At 41.0% G+C, this 23,236-nt stretch overlaps 1 protein-coding gene across 4 annotated transcripts in view; it reads left to right on the top strand.

The window, feature by feature from the left end:
- Positions 1-5,918: 5,918 nt before the first annotated feature.
- Positions 5,919-23,236, top strand: part of MTDH (metadherin) — an 83,082-nt gene continuing 65,764 nt past the window's right edge. For 3 of the 4 annotated variants that reach the window (XM_081070830.1, XM_081070828.1, XM_081070829.1), the window contains exon 1: positions 5,923-6,682. In XM_081070830.1, coding sequence (XP_080926956.1) covers positions 6,302-6,682 — 381 coding nt within the window. In that variant the 5' untranslated portion in view covers positions 5,923-6,301. Of the gene's footprint in view, positions 6,683-23,236 lie in introns of all 4 variants that reach the window. The other variant, XM_081070827.1, reaches the window with a different exon arrangement.

Below are 23,236 nucleotides of genomic sequence, written 5' to 3'. Positions count from 1 at the left end.
AGAAAAGACAGCCTCTTCAATAAATGGTGCTGGCAGAATTGGAAAGTGACGTGCAAAAAAATGAAACTGGACTACTATCTGTCACCATGTACCAAAATTAATTCAAAATGGATCAAAAACTTAAGCATAAGAACTGAAACAATAAACTGCATAGAAGAAAACATAGGTAGTAAACTTATGGACCTTGGTTCAAAGAGCACTTGATTCATTTGACTCCAAAGGCAAAGGAAGTAAAAGCTAAAATAACTAATGGGACTATATGAAACTGAAAAGCTTCTGCACAGCAAAAGAAACCATCGACACAATAAAGAGGCAACCAACTGAATAGGAGAAGAATTTTGCAAAGTGCCTCCAATAAGGGGCTAATATCCAAAATATACAAGGGACTCATGCAACCCAACAACCACAAAAAAAAAAAAAAAAAAAAAAAAAAAACCACAACCCAATTGAAAAATGGGCAGAGGACTTGAAGCGACATTTCTCCAAAGAGGACATACAAATGGCAAAGAGACATATGAAAAAATGCTCAACATCACTAATCATCAGAGAAATGCAAATAAAAACCACAATGAGATATCACCTCACCCCAGTCAGAATGGCTGTCATCATCAAGACAAATCGTAACAAGTATTGGAGAGGCTTTTGAGAAAAAAGACCCCTCATACACTGTTGGTGGGAATGCAGACTGGTGCAGCCGTTATGGAAGGCAGTGTGGAGGTTCCTCAAAAAATTATGAATAGAATTACCATATGACTCGGCAATCCCTCTCCTGGGTATCTACCCAAAAAATCTGAAAACATTTATCCATAAAGACACGTGTGCTCCAATCTTCATTGCAGCTTTATTTATGGTGACATTGTAACAACCAAAATGTCCTTCGATAGATGAATGGATAAAGAAGTTGTGGTATATATACACCATGGAATACTATTCGGCGGTAAGAAAAGATGAAATAGGACCATTTGTGACAACATGGATGGATCTTGAGAGTATAATACTAAGCAAAATAAGTCAGACAGAAAAAGCAGAGAACCATATGATTTCACTGATACGTGGCATTACAAATGAAAAACAACAAAAGAACAAGACAAACAAATGAGAAACAAAAACTCATAGACACAGACAATAGTTTAGTGGTTATCAGAGTGTAAGGGGGAAGGAGGGTGGTTGATGAGGATAAAGGGGATCAAATAAATGGTGATGGAAGGAAAACTGACTCTAGGTGGTGAACACACAATGCGATCTATAGACGATGTAATACAGAACTGTACACCTGAAATCTATGTAACTTTACTGTCACCCCAATAAACTTTAATTTAAAAAAAGGCAAATTGCATGTGATGTGGAGGGCAAACAGCAAAGCTTGGTAACCAGGCAATTTTTTTTTGAGTTGGCTCATGAAGTGTTCAGGCGAAGTGAAAAAAATACCTCCAAGACAAAAATCTTCCAATGAAGTGCCTGCTTGTTATGGATAATGTTCCAGCTCACCCCCCCAGGTTTAGAGGACGAGTTGATGGAAGAGTTCAGTTTTATAAATGTAAAGTTTTTGTCCCCTAACACGACTCCTCTCATCCAGCCCATGGACCTGCAGGTCATATCTAATTTTAAGAAGGTTTACACCAAAGTACTGTTCTAAAGGTGCTTTGAGATGACCTCGGACAGAGCTAACCCTTAGAGAGTTCTGGAAGAATCATTTCAATATCCTACATTGCTTACATCTCATAGACAAAGCATGGGGGGATGTGTCTCACAGAACGATGAAGTCAGCACGGAAGAATTGTGGCCAGAAGCTGTCCTTGAATATGTATTGAGGAAGTTGAAGAGGACGCTCCTAGAGTTGAGGATATTGTGTCTCTGGGAAAGTCCATGTGCTTGGAAGTGAGCAGTGATGATGTGGAGGAGTTAGTAGGGGACCACAAGACTGAACTCACCACAGAAGAACTTCAGAACATTCTGACGGAGCAGCAACAAGCGGCCACTGAGGAGTTGTCTTTGGAGGAGGAGGGAAGAGAAACTGTTTCTACTCCACTGATCAAAGAAATGTGTGCAAAATGGATTGAAGTGCAAATTTTTGTTGAAAAATATCACCCTGATAAAGCTGCTGTAAGTCATGTCGCTAACACTTTCAATGATGATGCTATGTCTCACCATAGACAAATTTTAAAATATCGGAAAATGCAAATGTCAATTGAAAAGTTTTTACTGAGGAAAAGATCCAGTGAGTCTAAACCAGGTGTCAGTGGTGTAAAAAAATCAATGGAAGGAATGGCAGGAGAGGAGTCACCTACAGAGATTATGGAAGAGGGCTACAGAACACCTGAACAACACTCACCTACTGTGATTCTGGAAGAGGACCACAGAACACCTGAAGAACGGTCACCGATTGTGATTCTGGAAGAGGGCTACAGAATACCTGAAGAACAGTCACCTATTGTGATTCTGAAAGGGACCTCCCCAATCCAAACCATGACTATCATCATTGGAGGTAAAAAAAAGTTACATTTTCATTTTTATCATCTATAGTAATTTTTACATTGTGTTTATTTATTATTGCTTTTACAGTACAGTATATTGTGTTTATTGCTTTCATTGTGTATCATTTTATGGTTCTATGGTATTATTGGATAGTAAAATTCATGCTAAATTGGTGTTTTAGGGGTTGATTTTAAAGGTCTGGAATGGATTAATCCATTTTGCATTATTTTCTTTGAAAATAATACCATACCTCGGTTTTCAAACTTTTCAGAACTCTAACAGTCTTCCGGAACGGATTATGTTAGAAAACCAAGGTACCACTGTATTAGTATTTACTTTTTCTCACTTGAATTTAATTATGAAGCATTTCAGGGATACAAAAAATTGAGATAATATAAGGACCACTCCTGTACCCATAATCCAGTTTAAGAGATAAAACATTTGTCGTGCGAGGGACCCTGCTCGCTGCACCATTTGTCATGCGGGGCATCTGGCGGGGTGTAAGGTGGGGTCTCTTCTCCCGCTCCCCACATAAGAATGCAGGACACAGTAAGGCCAAAAAGGAACACCCACGGAGCCATAGATAGGGGAGTCAAACCAATATATTCTGGCTGGCGGCTGGGCTGGAGACACAGGAAGCAGGATCTACATAATCTGCCTAACAGCAGTCCGCGCTTGCCAGCCACCATCTTCTTGCTAGCCCCCATTCTCCTTTTCGCTAGCATAGCCACAGCCGTTATATTAGTGGCCAATGGCTTACGGGTTACAGCTGACGGCCAACTAGCCACAGCTGCTGGCCATCTGATCACAGTTGATGGCCATTTACTACCCAAGCCAGCACCTTTCTATTGTGAGGCCGAGAGTCTGGAAACTGTTTTTTGGGGCTTTGTCCCCACAACATTACAGATTCATTTGTAACCCCTTGTATACTTCACCCCAAATCCATTTTTCTCTTGCTTTCCCTAGGAATAACCACTATCCTGAATTTGGTATTCATTATTCCCATGTATGCTTTTACATTTTTATCTATAACTGCTTTTTTAAACTTTATATACATGGTTTCGGAATGTAAATATCCTTTGATATGTTTTTGGCTGCATGGCATTCTACTAAATATACCACAATTTTCACTTTTGTTATCACATTCAAACTTCTCTGCTTCCCCTGGCCCTTACCCTCATGTCCCAACCAGTTTTTAGTTTCATACAGGTTCTTAGCATATCTAAGAGACTTCCAAATATCCTGATTAATAACACATTTATAAACACATTTATTTCAGCTTAGCATACTTCTGCAGATAATTTCATTATTTACTAATTCTTACTAGACTTATTCTGAAAATTACCCTTTCCTCAACTGTATTCCATTTTACTGTAAAACCACCCTCACAGGTGTATAATCTTATAACCCAGTAGTTCATAATGGCAATAATATACACTTTGAAGGCCCAAGTCAACATTTTTCTTTCATCAGCCCTCAAAGATAAGCTACTTGAGTGGAACTTCCTGCTCTGTTATGGACTAAATAAATGTTTGTTGTCCCCACCACCAAAAAAAATAAAAACTCATATGCTGAAGCACTGATCCACAATTTGACTGCATTTGGAGATAGGGCCTTTAAGGAAGTAATTAAGGTTAAATAAAGTCAAAGGGTAGGGCCCTTTAGTGATATTAACTCCTTTACACACAGTATGCTTTGCTTTGAATCTTTCAAAGCATTGCTTCATTTAAATTTTACCTAAACTTCATTCTGCTGCAATAAATCTAACTTTGTGTGACTACAGGTGTATTCCTGTGAGCTTTACCAGATGGGCTTTATCAACTGACATGAATATTCATGACCATGTTAAATGCAAAATAGTAAATAGTATATGACCCTATTTTTGTTTTTAAAATATAAATATGTGGAAAGATAACTAGAAAGTTATTTATGAAAAATGATTATATCTGTATTACCTAATACAGTAAACATGTATTTACTTTTTAAGGTTAAAGGACAGTCATGGAAAAAAAGATATGATTTTACACAATACTTGTTAGGCTGCCAACGGAACAGGCAAACCCTGATATTATTGTACAATAGCTTAATTCATAAATCCACAGGTGTTAACCTAGAATGGGCAGTGGAATTTCTCAGGAACGTCATCACACTAATGTATCTGGAAACAAAACATAAACATAGGATTATAAATCTAATTTCATAAATATAATGAAATTTGGAATCTTTTAGAACCTAACGCAGATCCCGATGACACCTTCTAAATTTTTGTCCTTGTACTTTAGTCCTTAATTATAAATCTGCATAAAGCTTAACAGGAGTAGTTTATTATTTACAAAACTCCCTTTCACCCATTAATAACACAATGCATTTATAACACTGTTGCAAAGTAGGTCAAAATATATTTTTGACATTTGGTCTAAAGTCTTACATTCCCTATTCTTTGAGAAGGCCTATATTTAGTTCACTTAAGACACTTGCTTATATGCTAATTATCATTTAATAATAAAAAACCGGCGTTTGCTTATAGCAAATGGAATGTAAAAAGCCTAAAGAATTCTCAAGCATCATCTTAGTAATTAAAATCTGAAAAGGTAATTCATTTCCCTCTAAGGAGGTGGTCAACACAGAGATTGACACACAGCATACAAAAATAGAATTCTTTAAAACTCCTTTTGTGGTCTTGTATAGAAGCTCAAAGTGCAATGAGGAAGCTACTTCTCCATGTACATACAATCTAATGTGCTCCTGTTATTTCTTATTAAAGCTACAAATTAGGAAAATAATGCCGCCTACGGACTTTCCCATTTTTGAATTCTGGGGAGTAACAGCGAGAGCAAGGAAGAGTGCATGAACAGTACGACAGGACATGGCCCTAGCCAGGCACGTGAATGATAGACAATCAATCTGCGTAAGTTGGCTCTGAATGGAAGTATACCCATTTTGTGAATTACACCTAGACCATGTAACTTCTTACATCAGTCTGAGTGCCCGGCCTCAGACTCAGTTGAGCCCATTCTCAAAGTATCCAATCGATCGGCGACCCAGGGAAAAAAAGCCGCTTCTACTCCAACACCACTCCCAGAAATAGAATGAAGAAATGAAGAAAACCTAATCGTACTAGGAAGACTTTGACCTAGACCCCGTGACCCGGTTCCTCGCTCTTCACCCTCCTCCCCGCTCTTCCCTCACCACCGGTTTCCCCGTGAGCCCCTCCCCTGGACTCATTCAAAGTGCCACGTCGCCAAGTTTAGGGCTATCAGCTACCCCGCGGAAGCTTCCTCCAGTTAACCCCTCCCAATCTCCAGTCCAGTCACCGATCCCAGGCACGGATCCTCCACCAGGCCCGAAACAGTCACCGCCAACCACGACAACCGCGCCCCTGCCCCAACAGCTCCCACCTCGCCCCGGCCGCGCCCACGTGACACCCCGCCCCGCCCACCGGTTCCCACGTGACCTGCGGCCCTCCCTGGTCTACCCTGCGCGCCTCTTGGATCCTGGCCGAAGCCGCCATTGTTCCGCCGGAGGAAGACAGCGGGGCCTGGCACTGGCGCCGAGACGCCGCTTAGCGGCCGCCACTGGAGACACTTCCTCCCGCCGCCCCCACCCCCTTCCTCCTGGCGGCAGCCGAGTGAGGCTGACAAGGGGGAACTGCGAGCCCCCTCTCCTCCTGGCTGCGGCAGCGGCCGATCCCCGGCCCCGGCGCGAGGGGCGGCCGCGATGCGCTCGGCCTGAGGCAGTCGGCCCGGCCCCTCCTTGGTTCCCTTGACTCTTCCACGGCGTCTCTGCGCCCCAGCGTCATCCTGCGCTCCCTGTGACGGGAGGGAAGATGGCTGCACGGAGCTGGCCGGACGAGCTGGCCCAGCAGGCCGAGGAGGGCTCGGCCAGGCTGCGGGAAATGCTTTCGGTTGGCCTAGGCTTTCTGCGCACCGAGCTGGGCCTCGATCTGGGGCTGGAACCGAAACGGTACCCGGGCTGGGTGATCCTGGTAGGCACGGGCGCGCTCGGGCTGCTGCTGCTCTTCCTGCTGGGATACGGCTGGGCCGCGGCTTGCGCCGGCGCCCGCAAGAAGCGGAGGAACCCGCCCCGCAAGCGGGAGGAGGCGGCGGCCGCTCCGGCCCCGGCCCCTGATGACCTGGTCCTGCTGAAGACTATCAGGAGCGAGGAGCAGAAGAAGAAGAACCGCAAGAAATTGACCGAGAAGCCCAAAGTGAGTAGGGGAGGAGCGACGATAGAGTAGGGGCGAGGGGCCGGCGTGGAGACCCTCGAGCGAGTGGGAGGCCGAGCCCCATCCCCTTCGTCCGGGAATGGAAAAGGAAAAGAGTGAGGTTAGTCGAGAGCCCGGACGCAGAACTCCCCAGATGGAGGAAGTGATCGGTTGGACAAGTTACTTGGGAGAATGGTGGGAACTCGGGCAGTGTAGGACTGGTGGGGAAGTGTAGGACCAGTTTCAAGGAAGGAAGTTATATGGTCGTTCTGGGGTATGTTTAAATAAAAGCTCCCAGAGGTCAAGCCGTTTTCAGGAACTTGACCGGCCGGAATAACATACTACCAACTCTCCTTGAGGCCTACGAGGTAGGGTGCGTGTGTAATGGGACCTTACGATGGTGTTGGGAAGTTATGGAAAGACTGCGCCTGGGAGACAGATGTCTAGTTCAAGTCACACATTGAGACGGTAGCCACTGGAGGAAACGCGGTGACCTAAAAACTCTGGGGCTTACAGAGGATTAAAGGTACCCAGGTCTAGACGCGCTTCCATTTTAGTTGGGACTGTTAAAGGGAAATGGTTGCCCACTCTTATTTCTGTGAATGTGGCCAGTGGAGGCCGGAACAGGAGCAAGGCAAGATTGAGTCAGCTACCTAATATACTTTGGGGGGTACATGGACCTATGAGAGAGCTAAGGCAAGTTCAGCGAAACGGTGTCTGAGGTTTCGAAATAGAGTAAAAGGGGATGGATGACAGGGCAGAATGGTGCAGGGTGAGGGATTCATGCACCGATTTACCAGATCTCGTGTGGAACTACAGAGAGCATCACATCCGTTTTATCATGCCTCGTATTTTATTTCTGCATTCTTTATTGCCATTTCCCAAGGGTTCTTACATCATATCTTTCATGGTTTTATTTATTTTTAAAAATACTTTACAGTTGAGCAAATAGAGTATGAATGGTGTGTAGAACTAGAAACAGTTCCTAACCTATTTTTATATCCACTTAATTAAGGTCCTCACCTTTTCTGTGCAGTAAAGTAAACGTAACCAAGGCCTACTATGTGAAATTCACTCTGGTGTTTGGTGGACAGTGGGAGGTAGACACATAGGAATTAGGGTCAATCATGGAGACTAGTGTAGGAGACAGATTCATAAATAGTTATAATATTGCATAGACTGATAGGTGCGGTAGAAGTCTGAGCAATGTTAATGAGGTTTGGAGGTTGGGAGACTGTTCCATCGGAGGGATTTAGGAAAGTTATCGGAGGAAGTAGGATTTGAGTTCAAACTAAAGTAATGAAAGTATTGTTGGTAAGAGTACAAAGAATAAAGCTATGTTGGAGACTTGACAGGTCACAGTGCGTTGTTAGGCCTAGGTAAGTATTCACATTTTGCCTGCTGAAGATGCAAGATGCATACAAAACCCAGAAAAGGGTACAACTTTGTCATTATGAATACTACCTTTAATTAAGAGAAAACAGTACTGATTTGGAACATATATAATTACATTTGTAGAGAGCATTAAGTTATTACCAGAAAGTAATGTTACAATGAAAGTAGAGAACGTGGCTCCAAGATGAGGAAAGGTGATCTTGAAAAAAACCACATATATTCATAATCTAAGCCCTGTGTGGATGAAGCAAGTTGTGAAAATTTCAAAGCCCTGTCTGAGACTTCTAAAATTTCAGATAGACTTGAGCTCCAAAAGCCCATCCAAAGTGCATCATAGCACTCAGATGACTCATCTGAAGAACACAGACTCCCATGAAACTTGTACTGTGAAAAGGCTCATCAAACTTCGGACCTATCCCTTCTCCTTTTCATTTGAGTGAAGGAAGGGGAAAATGAATAAACAAATCTTTTATTAGCTTTGGGGAGTGGAGAATTGGAAGAACAACTAATAGTTGATGATAATTGGTTGAGAAAACATCTTTGCCTACCTAATGGTAAAGATATGTTGGAGAAGTTTATCGACATTTACAAAACTGTGGCTTTCAAATTTTTCTTGACTGCAACCTACAGTAAGAAATACATTTTACATTACAGTACCCCCCTCACACATATAAAACGATTCTGTTTTTCTTTAATGATATTTGTAACGCACTAAATTGGTTTCACATTTGCCTGTGAGGCATGACCCACAGTTAAAAAAGCACTGCTTTATAGGGCTAAGAAGTATAAGCTGTCTGTTTTTAGTACTCATATGCTTTGCACTGTGTTAAGTATTTACTTACAGAAAAGCAGGATACAGCTTCCAAATTGAAGGCAGTGAAAAGAAATTCAGTATTCATATGTCTCACTATGAAGGAAATACAAAAGTAAAAGCTCAGTTTCTCCCCAGGGAGCTTTTTACTCCAGTTGTGGGAAAAAGATATACTCACAGAAATTAACAGTGGGCAAGTATGGCAATGAAAGACTTAATCACAGAATTTGGCTTTGGAAATGAGTCAGAGCAAGATAGTGGGAGAGGCTGAAGAAACGGCAAAGGCCCAGGGAAAGAAACTTAACTGTCAGCCTAACAAGAATGGGGAACTCTAAACTTGAGTAAGGCATTTACTTTGTTCTGTTTAGCTTATCTTGTTTATAAATTGAAGATCTTCGTTGAGTTAAAACACTGCTGGATTCCTCAAAGTGTTATCTCTGACTAGTTGCAGTAGAGTTGCTTTGAATGCTTCTTAAAGTTTTTAGATTCCTGAGCCCCTCCACAGATCTTATAAATTCAGAATCTCTTAACAGCCTAGGGAGTCTGCATTTTTAACAAGCACCTTTGGTAAATCCTTGCCTGTTTGAAAACCACTTTCTGGAACAGAGACATAAGAACCATAGTATAAGAGATTTCTAAGTAGAATCACGTTTAATCTTTTAATCCATCCCTTAATTACTACATTCTAATAAACATTTTAGGATATACTTATTCAAGTGAATTCAGTGATGTAAACTACTACAATTTTTTCTTTTATTTCATTATTTTCAGTTTTCTTAAATCATTCCAAATTTCGCAACATGAATTTTCAAAATTTGCTTGTAGCTTGTTTTTGTTTTTAGAGTGGGTGGTGTTTGACTTTTTAAAACCTATTCATAAACGTTTGTTGAAATTCTTATATTACTTTGGTTTTCATCTTCTAATAATGTCTTGCCATAGGTCTTTTAAGGGCATGAACTGCAGTTTGTTCGCCCTATTAAAGTGAAGAGGGTAGCACTTTTCACTGATCTCAGTTCTTGGCATTTTGGGAAATCATCGTTATCTTGCATGCATTTTTTATGACACCTCATTCAATGTGAGCATTAAATAGCTCTCAGTAAATATTTTTCACTTGACTTCATCTGAGCAATGATTTAGATGGATATGAGATCTCCAATAACTGGTCTTGAACAATTGTTGCTTTGAATTTCAACTGGAAGCACATAATCAGGATCAACTTCAAATAAAATTCATTTTAGTAGAAAGTTATTTTTATATTAATGTGGAAATTATCAAAGATTTGCCATAATGCAGTTGTCTATATCTATAAGCTCAGTGAACAAAAGAGCAGTGTTTTGTCTTGTTTGCTTCTGTATAACCTTGCATGGTGCTCAATAAATAATTATCAAATGCATAATATGGTACGATGTCCCATCAAAATATTTCTACAACTTATTCCTATTCTTCTTTTCTGGTAAACAGCCATATGAGCCACCTTTTTATTTTTATAGTGGAAAATGCCTATGTTTGCCTCATCTGGCTAAAATTTTGTAAGGTCCGTCTTTCTACAGCCATTCTCTGCACTTCTCCCTTCCCTCCTCCCCGCTCGCGTGATTCGCCCACCTGGAGGTGAATTCAGTAGTGGGCCTCTTCGTCTTGCCTGTCTGCTGTGCAGTGTGTCCTTTGTGGAGTTATTGTTGTTCAATTAGTTTTAAGTTCCAGGGGAGCTTTACAGAGGCTCACCTCATGCCACAATTTTGATGACGTCCTGGACCTTTCTGTCTACAGCCATTCTAATAGTATGCAGTGCCTTGTAGTCATTACTTCTGTTCCAGTTTCACTGCTACTGCCCTACTTTTGGGCTTTATTACCTTTTGCTTCGGCTATTCTTACAGCACCGTAACTGGTTTTCCTGCTTCCAGTCTTTTTGTTGCCAATCCTTTTTACCCACTCATGCCAGTTAAATCTGTAATCACGTGACTTTCATGTTTACATCTTTTCAGTAGTTTCCCTATCACCTATTAAATAAAATCTAATCTATGACATGGCATTCAAGCCTCTTCACGATTTTACTTCATCTTAGGTTTATCTCTTACCATTACCCTTAAGACATTACCTTTAGCCAGTCTTCTGTTGCTCTATTCATATATTTTTTTTCTATTAAAAGGTCCTTCTTTCTATAATCTCTGCTAATTTCTACCTATCCTTCAAGGCCCAGCTACGTTGCTACCTCTACTATAAAGTCTTTCGTGGCTCTTCAGCTAAAATTAGTCTTTTTTCTGTGTTTTATATTTCTTATGAGAACTAAAACAAGAAGTCAGTGTTCCCTAAAAACATGCCTGGAGGGCAACTCAGATTTTTTGGAAGTTCTACATGTCTGCACATGATCAGGAAAGCACCTCAAGTATTGATTTGGGGGTTAGAAATAAATTTTAGGGCAGGCCCAGTGGCTCAGGTGATTGGAGTGCCGTGCTGCTAACGCCAAGGTCGCCAGTTCAATTCCTACATGGGCCAGTGAGCCGCGCCCTCTACAGCTAAGATTGTAAACAATGGCTCTCCCTGGAGCTGGGCTCCGATGAGTATCCAGAGATTGCCGTGTGCTGCCATGAGCAACCGGTGGCCAGAGTGAGTGGCCGGCAGCTGGCAAGAGCTGCCGTGAGCAGCTGACCGGCAACTGACTGCCTCAGCCTGGGGGGAGCGCAAGGCCCCCACGTGGCCAGGGAGCTGTGTCCAACTAAACTGAGAAACAACGGCTTGAACCGGATGAGTGGGGAGAGGGAAGAAAAATTTTAGTAAGTAGGTGAAATCACTAATATGGAATCCCCAAATAATGGGATCAACTATGTTATTAGTGTGTATCTGTAACCAGCCCATTCATCTCCGAACCTCATGTGTAGTAGGTGTATGCTTGATTTCTCCAATTGGAAATCTGATATTTGGCTCAAACTTAAACATCTCTAAAACAGAGCTCAATTCCCTGCCTTCTCCCAGTCTTCCCATTTCCATCAATGGTAAATGACTGCTGCCAATTCAGTTATTCAAGCCAAAAATCTAAGAACCATTCTTGATTCTTCCCTTTTCTTCACCTCATATCTTCTTCACCTCATATATAATCCATCAGCAAGTACCATCAATTTCATCCTCAAATATATATACATATATATATATATATATATATATTCAATCTGACTACTCTCATTCTACTATCACTTTGGTTCACTTGTACAGCAGTAGCTTCTGTTGACTGTCTCCAATCCTTTCTCAAAACTCTAATAAGGAGTCTTTTAAATAAATGAATCACCCTCTTGTCTAAAACCCACACTTCAGTAACTTTTGAATTTAGATCTAGACTTCTTTCCTATATGGCCCAGCACCTGCTTTTCTTTCTAAGCTTATTTTGAGTTGGTTTCCTCTCATTTGTTGCCTCCAACTATAGTGACCTTTTTTCAGTTCTTCAAACACTTTCACAACCCAGTGCCTTTACATGAGCTATTATTAACACTTCTGGAACAATCTCGTCCTCGCTGATCTAATCAGCCTTTAGATCTCACCTTCCCAGAAAAATCTTTTCCTGATTATCCAATTTGAAGTATGTATCCTCTTCTATTTTCTGTCTCAACTTCTTGTGTGTTTCCTTTACTGTAGTTACCACAGTTTGTAAATTATTTATTTATTTATTTATCCATTTACTTTTCTGGAATCTTTTCCCTCCACTAGATTGTAAGCCTTCACATATAATGGCAAACAATGCCTGGCATGTAAGGGCCTTTGATAATTATTTGTTGAATTAAATGGTGAACAAAGTAGCTAAAATGACATCTCACAGTTCAATTGGATAATGTCTTATTGGGCTAAATAAATTTGTCTTTTAAGATGTTGCCAATAGAATTATGTTTTTATTCTTAGGTAATAGTTTTGTCATATTATCCCAGCTATTAGTAAAGGTAAATTATTAGGTTGGTGCAAAAGTAATTGTGGTTTGAAAAGTGAAAAATAATTGCAAAATCCGCAATTACTTTTGCACTAACCTAATATATCACTTGCCACCCACAGGGTCTTCTTTTTACCTTTAAGTCTAAGTCTATAGGTCTCTTAGTTTTAAGTCTTAGAAGAGTAATCATTTGATTAAAAAATCCTGAGTAAAACAATCCTGATTTTACAGAAATCTTGAGATTCATAGAGATGAAGTGATTTATTCAAGGTCATAGAGCAAAAAAGTTTCAAAGACTCCAGAAATCTAATTTCTTATTTCTAGTGTTATTTCCACTGTACCTCTCTGGTTTCAGTAGCATATTCCAGGATATTACATTGTATTCAGAGAGCAAATCCAATTTCCCCAGTGAGTTACAACTTTCTTTGTTGTTTTTAAATTTTAGTTTTAGAATCAGAAGTTTCTGCTAAAAATCATAATGACTTTTACAAAAGCTTCAGAATTGGCTCCATTTGTTTGGTTATATGACAGGATTTTTTCATCTTGTCATTCTATTCAGCCAGGGGTCTGACAGAATTTTTCTGACAGAGAATACCTTTAATAGTTTGCACTAGTCTTAGATACCAAGAGTAGCAATAAACCCTCTGAACATTTGTTTTTGTTGTGCTTCGACATTATTGATTAATGTACTATTTCTTGAGGTTGTGAAAGCCTTGAAAGTATTTTTAAATTACTATTATTATTCAAAAAAAATCAAGAGATCTAAATGAGGAATTGGTGTTATTTGACCAGTTTCAAATTTTACTGTGTTTTCTCTCCAACTATGCTAGTAGTTTTCAAACTGTCCCATAGAATGCCAGTATACCTGAAAGCATCCATCAAGACCTAAGAAAGAGGTACATGGATATGTGCCTGCTGTATCACCTGTAGTCTTTACCTCAGTGCCCATCAGATGTAAAACCTTGAAAACCATGTTGTATTTAGTTTTTCAAACATCACCTTGAGCATAAATTGGCCATGTGGCGGGTATTGGATGTGCTCTCTATCCCCTAAAAGTAGCCCTGAACATCCCTGGTGCAGTCAGCAGCAGGTAGTTTGGAAATCCCTGAAGAGAGTTGAGTTTTTGGCTAGGTGTTTAGAAAGCACAAGGATCTTTACCACTAAAGGAGATATGTGAGGATATATAGCAAGGTTTTGAATTATAGATCATATGTGTAAGATTGTTCTCTCAGTTATTTAGAGTTTAATTTGGTGTTGAATTTAAAAATGCTGTGTAAGTTACTATGTGACTGAATCTATTGTTTATGTGTATGTTTAATTTATGTAATATGTGCACATTAGGTAGAGAAGAATAAACAGTTTGTGGTTTCAAATAAATGATGAGAAATTGTGCTATCTTGAATTTGTATGAGAACTCTTCACAACTAAAACTAAGAAACTGACCAACTGTTTCTTGTCCATTAAATGAGATAATACATGTAAAGCATTTAGCAAGGTTCCTGGCACATGGCAAATTCTTGAAAATTATTAGTTATTGTAAGTCTGTCTGATAGTCTAATCTATCTACTAAAGATGACGCCTCTTGAATTTCTATATCTTGCTTGCCTTTTGTCTTTTTTTAGATGGACGTAATATGTATACTACGCTTCCTATATGCTATGTATAACTTGTAGCTAAGGAAATTGAGGCTCTTGTGAAGTAGTAACTTGTCCAGGATGACTCACATTTGAGAATTCATCCCTGGACTCAGCTTGCCTTCAAAACCCATACTCCCCCTTTAAGGGATAATGTGGGGAGAAGAGGTATATCTTTTGTCTTGTAATTTAGTAAGTGCTATGTACTATTGTATACCTGTCTTCTTCCTTTGCTAGATTCTAAGCTTCTTGAGGGCAAGGATTGTACCTCACTTGTCTTTGTTTCAAGGTATTAAAGGTTCTTTCTACTGTTACTCCACTGTGTTCATGAATGAACACAAATGAATATTAAGTGACTTTTTAAGAAAATGATGAAACTACAAGCTGTTTTTTAATAAGATAACATTATATTGCTGTCTCTAGCACAAGCCTAGACTGTTTCTAGCCTCTGAGAGGCTATAATTACTTATCATTTGTTTTCTGTTAACTTCCCCAAAGAATTTGTGTCTGGAGCATTGGGCCTGACGGATACATGTACTGTTTTCAACCCTCTTGATCATCAGAACGTAACATTTATTTTGAGCTTGGTAATATGAAAAATAACCTGAATGCTAGAACATGACAATGAGGATATGGGCTATCATAGCTTTGGAGAGGAAAGGATATTGAAGGGAAGAAACTGTTTCTTGAGCAAATGAAGTATGCTTTCACATGTTCTCTCATTTACTATAATTTTAACAAGAAACCTATATAAGTACATATTTTCCTTTGTATATTTACAAATGATGAAATTTAATGGTTAAGTCAAGGAAAATGCTTAAAGTTGCAGTGATTAAATATAGAAGTTGGCCTTAATCTCAGGTTTGTGCTACTCCAAAGTCCATGGTCTTTTCATATTCCGTTTTTTTGGTGGTTGGTAGACTGTCCTTCTACTTTCTAAACTTGAAAAGTTTCCAAGGAATTTGAAGTCATAGTTTTTACATTTTGTGGCTAAAAATAAAATTTACATAATTAAGTAAAAATTGGATTTGAATCATTTTTTGGGGGGGATGGGAATAGGACTTCATTGGGGAACAGTATGTACTTCCAGGACTTTTTTCCAAGTCAGGTTGTTGTCCTTTCAGTCTTAGTTGTGGAGGACGCAGCTCAGTTTCAGGTCCAGTTGCCGCTTCTAGTTGCTGGGGGCAGCCCACCATCCTTTGTGGGAGTCGAACCGGCAACCTTGTGGTTGAGAGGACGCGCTCCAACCAACTGAGCCATACGGAAGCTCAGCGGCAGCTCAGCTTAAGGTGCCGTGTTCAATCGTAGTTGCAGGGGGTACTGCCCACCATCCCTTGCGTGACTCGAGGAATTGAACTGGCAACCTTGTGGTTGAGAACCAATGCTCCAAACAACTGAGCCATCCGGGAGGCAGCTCAGCTCAAGGTGCTGTGTTCAATCTTAGTTGCAGGGGGCGGAGTCCACCATACCTTGTGGGACTTGAGTTGAACTGGCAGCCTTGTGGTTGAGAGCCCACTGGCTTATGTGGGAATCGAACTGGCAGCCTTCAGAGTTAGGAGCATGGAGCTCTAACCGCCTGAGCCACATGGCCAGCCCCTCAATAGTTTCATTTTAGATGTCAAATGTTAAACCTTATATGTGCTTACCTTAGATATAGATTCTTTTACAGTTTAGAATCAATTTAGTAAATAGCTAAAGGCTGCTTAAATGAAGTAAAAGTCTATTATTAAGCTTAAATTATTCTGAACTTTCAAACGCTTAGAGGGCAAATTTCTTTCATGTGTCCTTGTTCCTGAGGTCCCTAGCCCAATGCCTGGTACTTATGTTCTTAATAAATGTTTGTGGAATTGTATGGAATTAATAAATTGAAGATTAACTCATATGAAGAATTTTATTTCCTTGAAATCAGGAGTTCTTTAATAAGACCCTGCTCTCCTACTACCGTGTTTTCCTGAAAATAAGACCTAGCTGGATAATCAGCTCTAATGTGTCTTTTGGAGCAAAAATTAATATAAGACCCAGTGTTATGTTATATCACGTCATATCATATTTTATTTTATATTATACCGGGTCTTATAGTAAAATAAGACCGGGTCTTATATTAATTTTTGCTTCAAAAATGCATTAGAGTTGATTGTCCTGCTGGGTCTAATTTTCAGGGAAACACAGTACATGGACCCCTCCTCTGTTTTAATTTCCTGATTGTCAGCCATGTGTCTTCATTCTGACTTATCACTACCCCTCCCAACACACACACACACACATACACACACACACACAAAATGTTCTTTTGTGAATACATTTTAAAAAGGATCTGAGATGGGTGTTGGGGGACAGTATAATAATAATGCAGATATGGCACTGCCTACAAGGAATTTATCCACATAAGTAATGATTATATCATTTTTCTGTTACTGGTTGATTTTCACCAAATTTGAAGGACATTCTAGGGTTGTCTAATTTAAAATATAGATTGTATGCTATATAAGAAATTAACTTTGGTTAGCCCTGGAGGGAAGTACCTCAAGGTCTTCCAGAGAATTTTAAACTGGTACAATAAGAGGCCCATGTAGGCTCCATGATCAGAAAATAACACTGTCATATAAAACCCAGATTGGCAGTCACGTTGGCTTTGAAATATTGGTTTTCAATTAGTTGCTTTTCATGTGAGCAGATCTACATAATATGCTTTCATTTAGGGATTTGCTAATTTAAATGCGATGAATAATTTTCCAGGACAAGGCCTTCTTGACCAACTAGTAATGGCAGAATAAGCAGACAGATTAGTGTTGCTGATGGGTAAGAGAGGTACAACCACTATAATGTATCCTCTTTTCCTGCTACCCAAGAATTCTGTTGAGTTTACTCTCTTGGGATAGGAGGCTTTTTGTTTTCGTGGTATCCGGTGGGGATTTGTGGGGACTTGTTGGTGACTTATGGAATCCCAGTAGTTCTGAGAGCTATGGAAAGCCCAAGAGTTAGTGAAAAATTGAGAAATCTGCATAGACCAGAGAGAACAGCTACAGTTAAAGCCTTTACATAAATTGATGTTGTGAAGAAGGAAGTAAAGTTGGCACAGGTTAGAGCATGGGACCACCTTTGGCTTGCTGATCATTTCAGAGCCTTTGAAATGAAAACAGTGTTCCTGCTGCTGATCACAGATTGAGGACTTCAGATTTTGTATTGCTTAAAAGGAAAGATTGTGGGGGCGGCTGGATGGCTCAGTTGATTAGAGCACGGAGCTCTCAACAACAAGATTGTCAATTCAATTCCCGTATTGGATGGTAGGCTGCGCCCCATGCAACTAAAGATTGAAAACAGTGACTGAACTTGGAGCTGAGCTGCGCCCTCCGCAACTAGATTGAAGGACAGTGAGTTGGAGCTGATGGGCCCTGGAGAAACATACTGTTCCAATATTCCCCAATAAAATAAAATAAAGGAAAGATTGTTTCATCTTTCCCTCGGGAGGCTGTATCAACAGTGTTTGCTGTTGGTCTCAAAGGAATTGCATTGATTTAGTAGGTTTTTAAGATAGTTTTCAATCCGTTAATTTCTCATCTTTTATCAGTTAGTAAATAAATTTAAATGACTCAATGTACTCATTTACATGAGTAAAATGGGGGTGCTATATAAGTGACTATGATGGAGAGTTTCTGAAAGGGATTAATTAAATGAAGTTTTTGCAGATGTAAACCTTCTGAGCTGCCAGTTAGAGATAGGAAACGAATTGGAGTTTCAAGATCCTGAGTTGGTAAGACTTACATAGAAAGGTGAGGCTGACCACAGGAAATCAGAAAAAGTAAATTTTGCTAGAGAGGGTAGTATGAACTAAGAAATAGCCTGAGGATTGACAAGATGGTGATATTGAAAAGGTGATATTGAATTCAACAAAGTTTTAGATTCCAGAGGTGGATATGGCTCTAATTCCAAACTGTTTTCTGGACTTTCTTACCTTTCTCTGTGCACTGCCCCCATCCTCATACATACACTCAGAAGTTAGAAGAGGCAGCATTAAAGTGGCAAAACAGGACAGAAGAAAGAAAACTAAATCAAGAGTGAGAAGACCTGGTTTTGGCATTAGCTGTCCAACTTGAACAAGTTGCTCAATACCTGGCAGATTAAATTTGGATTAATTAGGAATTTAATCCTAATTAAATCCTAATTTTAATCAGCTAAAAGACATCCTTTCTTTTGATTTTTCTGCCATGAATCTTTGGGAAGCCTACAAGTTGGGTTTTAGAGTATTAATGCATATCCCTGATAATATTGAACAAATGCTGGTAGTCACATTATAGAAACTTTGAATTTTCACGTTTTATTGTATAGCTCTGCTGTAATTAGTAATCTGTTGTAAATCTATTCTGCAGGAACCGGAAGTAAAGCAATTGAAACTAGTATATTGATTTACTAACTTACTGTGTTGAATATGAGAATGGGCAAGTGAAACAATAGGATCCAGAAAAGAGGTTACAATACAGATACCTGGGAGATCAGGTGGGGATACAGACACCCCTGGAGTTGTGCAGCACCACAGGGTGGGCTTCTTAGTTTCAGGACCTAGTGTATTGATGGGAAGAGACTTCAAAGAAAAGATTTAAAAATTCAAGTCCAAAGAGTTCTGGTCAAGATGGCAGAGTAGGTAAACATTATGCTTGCGTTCTCTCATGACTACGTTAAAATTACAACTAAACTACAGAACAACCATCATAGAGAATCACCTGAAGTCTAGCTGAACAGAAGTCCCATAACTAAGGACAAACACAAGAAACCACTTGGAAAGAGGGCTGCTGGAATCTCAGGCGATTATCTTAAAGGACCAGTGCATGGACTTAGTGAATGACACACTCGCTCGCTCTGAGCCACATGCTGGAGCCCAACTCAAAAGGCACCAGGGACATAAGAGAAACGGGAAAGAACTGAGTTGTCTGGCTTCAGAGTGCGGGCCGAAGGGGCAGCTTTCTCCCAGACAGAAGTGCTGACAGAATCCATTGCTCCTTGCTGAGCCCTCCCCCTCACAGCGTGCAGACATAGGTGGCCACCATATCTGAGTGTTTTATCAATCGAAATGACACCATTCATCCTGCACTGGTGATTCTCTCAGGTCTCACCCAACCCAACTTGTGGACCACCCAACCCACCCCCCACAAGCCTCTTCCCATGGCTTTTCTATACAAATGGCCTGTCTTGGCTCATGGTGAAGACTTTCCTAAAATCTCTCAAAGGTTCACAATCCCCAAACAAGCAGCATGTAGCCTCAGTGTGCCTCGTACCTCTTGCTGAGCAGGCCCAAGCCCAGCACTAGCAGCAGCCAGCCTCAATTCACAGCTTGGCCTCTCCCAGGTACCGCCAAGCCCAGTACAAGAGGCAACCATTTGCAGATCACTTTGTAGCTCATACCAAGTGGTCCTGGGCAAGGCAAAGACAGTGGCTGAACTTGGCCTGCAACAGAGCTCCTCCCAAGAAGCCCCAGTTCCAAAACACCTGGTGGCCAGCTTTAGACCACACCAGAGCACTGCCCAACCACCTCTAGAAAAGACACATCCAAAGGGAAGACTGGGCAGGCACCAGAGTCCTGCTTAAGTGAATACTGCTCCATAGGGACAGCCCCTGCACAAAACCTCCTCCATTGTAGTCATGGCCAGTCCTCACAACCAATAAGCCCAAGGGTCAATCCCACCCACTGACATGCGAACAGCAATAGATGCTCAACTACAGCAGGAGGGCACCTACGACCTGCATAAGGACACACCTGGAACCTGGCCCAGATGACCAGGGAGACTGCGCCACTGGGCCCCATAGGACACCAACTACATGAGGCTACTCTACTAAAACTGGGAGCATAGCAGCCCTAACTAATATATAGAAACAAACAAGGGAGGCAGCCACAATGGGGAGATAAAGAAACATGCCCCAGGTGAAATAACAACAAAGATCCAGAAAAAGAAATAAGCAAAATGGAGACAAGTATCTACCAGATGGAGAGTTCAAAACTCTGGTTATAAGGATGCTCAATGACTTATGTGAGAACTTCAACAAAGACATGAGAAAAATAAAAAGAATTAGCCAGAAATAAAGAATACAATAAGTGAAATGAAGAATACATTACAGGGAATCAACAGAACATTAGATGAAGCAGAGGATTGAATCAACGATTTAGAATATAAGGTAGGGGAAGAACAATCAGAACAGTAAAAAGAAGAAAAGAACCCAAGGAAATGAGGATAGTTTAAGGGGCCTCTGGGACAACATCAAGCATACCAACATTTACATCATACGGGTACCAAAAGAGAGAGCAAGGAATTGAAAACATATTTGAAGAAATAATGATGGAAAACTTCCTTAACTTGGGAAAGGAAATAGACATACAAGCCAGGAAGCACAGAATGTCTCAAACAAGATGAACCCAAAGAGGCCAACACCAAGACACAGCATAATTAAAATGCCAAAAGTTAAAGACAGAATCCTTTTTTAAAAATATTTTTAAAAAGAAAAAGATTTTTTAAGTGGGGAAGGGGAACAGGACTTTATTGGGGAACAGTGTATATCTCCAGGGCTTTTTCCAAGTGAAGTTATTGTCCCTTCAATCTTAGCTGTGGAAGGCGCAGCCAAGCTCCAGGTCCAGTCGCCATTAGTTGCATGAGGCACAGCCCACAATCCCTTGCAGGAGTTGAACCGGCAACTTTGAGGTTGAGAGGACACGCTCCAACCAACCAAGCCATCTGGGAGCTTAGTAGCAGCTCAGCTCAAGGTGCCATGTTCAATCTTAGTTGCAGGGGGCAGAGCCCACCATCCCGTGGGAGTCAAGGAGTCGAACCTGCAACCTTGTGGTTGAGAGCCCACTTGCTCTCGGCATCAGTGTGGGAATCAAACCTGCAGCCCTCGGCATTAGGAGCATGGAGCTCCAACCACGTGAGCCACCAGGCCAGCCCAACAGAGAGAATCTTTTTTTTTTTTTTTAAGATTTTATTGGGGAAGGGGAACAGGACTTTATTGGGGAACAGTGTGTACTTCCAGGACCTTTTTTCCAAGTCAAGTTGTTGTCCTTTCAGTCTTAGTTGTTAGTTGTGGAGGGTGCCATTCAGCTTCAAGTTGTTGTCCTTTCAGTCTTAGTTGTGGAGGACGCAGCTCAGCTCCACGTCCAGTTGCCATTTCTAGTTTCAGGGGGCACAGCCCACCATCCCTTGCGGGAGTCAAACCGGCAACCTTGTGGTTGAGAGGACGCGCTCCAACCAACTGAGCCATCTGGGAGCTCAGCAGCAGCTCAGCTCAAGGTGCCATGTTCAATCTTAGTTGCAGGGGGCACTGCCCACCATCCCTTGCATGACTCGAGGAATTGAACTGGAAACCTTGTGGTTGAGAGCCCATGCTCCAACCAACTGAGCCATCTGGGAGGCAGCTCAGCTCAAGGTGCCGTGTTCAATCTTAGTTGAAGGGGGCGGAGTCCACCATACCTTGCGGGACTCGAGGAGTTAAACTAGCAGCCTTGTGGTTGAGAGCCCACTGGTCCATGTGGGAATCAAACTGGCAGCCTTCGGAGTTAGAAGCATGGAGCTCTAACCGCCTGAGCCACCGGGCCAGCCCCCAGAGAGACTCTTAAAAGCAATTACCCACAAGGGAGTTCTCATAAGACTGAAACTTTCAGGCCAGAAGTGATTAGCAGGAAATATTCAAAGTGATGAAAAGCGAGGACCTACAACCAAGATCACTTTATCCAGCAAAGCTATCATTTGAAATCAAAGGACAGATAAAAGAGCTTCCCAGACAAGAAAAAGCTAAGGAGTTCGTCACCACCAAACCAGTATTACCAAAAATGTTAGAGGGACTTCTTTAAGATGGAAAAAAAAAAAAGAACAAAACTATGAATAATAAAATGGTAATAACTACATATCTATCAATAATTATTTAAATGTAAATGGATTAAATGCTCCCATCAAAAGACATAGGGTAGCTGAATGGATAAGGAAACAAGATCCTTATATATGCTGCCTAAAAGAAACTCACTTTAGATTGAAAGACACACGCAGATTGAAAGTAAATGGATGGGGGCCAGCCGGGTGGCTCAGGCGGTTAAGCTCCATGCTCCTAACTCCGAAGGCTGCCGATTCGATTCCCACATGGGCCAGTGGGCTCTCAACCACAAGATTCCCAGTTCAGTTCCTCAGATTGAACACGTCACCTTGAGCTGAGCTGCCGCTGAGCTCCCGAATGGCTCAGTTGGTTGGAGCGTGTCCTCTCAACCACAAGATTGCAGGTTCGACTCCGCAAGGGATGGTGGGATGCACCCCCTGCAACTAGCAACAGCAACTGGACCTGGAGCTAATCTGCACCCTCCACAACTAAGACTGAAAGGACAACAACTTGAAGCTGAACGGCACCCTCCACAACTAAGATTAAAAGGACAAATTGACTTGGAAAAAAGACCTGGAAGTACATACTGTTCCCCAATAAAGTCCTGTTCTCCTTCCCCAATAAAAATCTTTAAAAAAAAAAAAAGTAAATGGATGGAAAAAGATGTTTCATGAAAACAGAAATGAGGGGTGGGAACTGGGGTAGCAATATTTATACCAGACTAAATAGACTTTAAAACAAAAGACCCAGTGATCCTACTTCTGTGTATTTATCCAAGGAAACCCAAAACACTACTTACAAGGGAATGTGCATCCATCCATATGTTCCGTGCAGCATTATTTACAATGGCCAAGATGAGGCAACCTGGGTGTCCATCAATGGATGAATGGATGGAGAAGAGGTGATACGTATATACAGTGGAATATTACTCAGCCATAAAAAAGAATGAGATCTTGCCA

Source organism: Rhinolophus hipposideros, assembly GCF_964194185.1.
Source record: "Rhinolophus hipposideros genome assembly, chromosome: 13".
Lineage (NCBI taxonomy): Eukaryota > Metazoa > Chordata > Mammalia > Chiroptera > Rhinolophidae > Rhinolophus > Rhinolophus hipposideros.
This window is presented reverse-complemented; position numbering and strand designations above follow the sequence as displayed.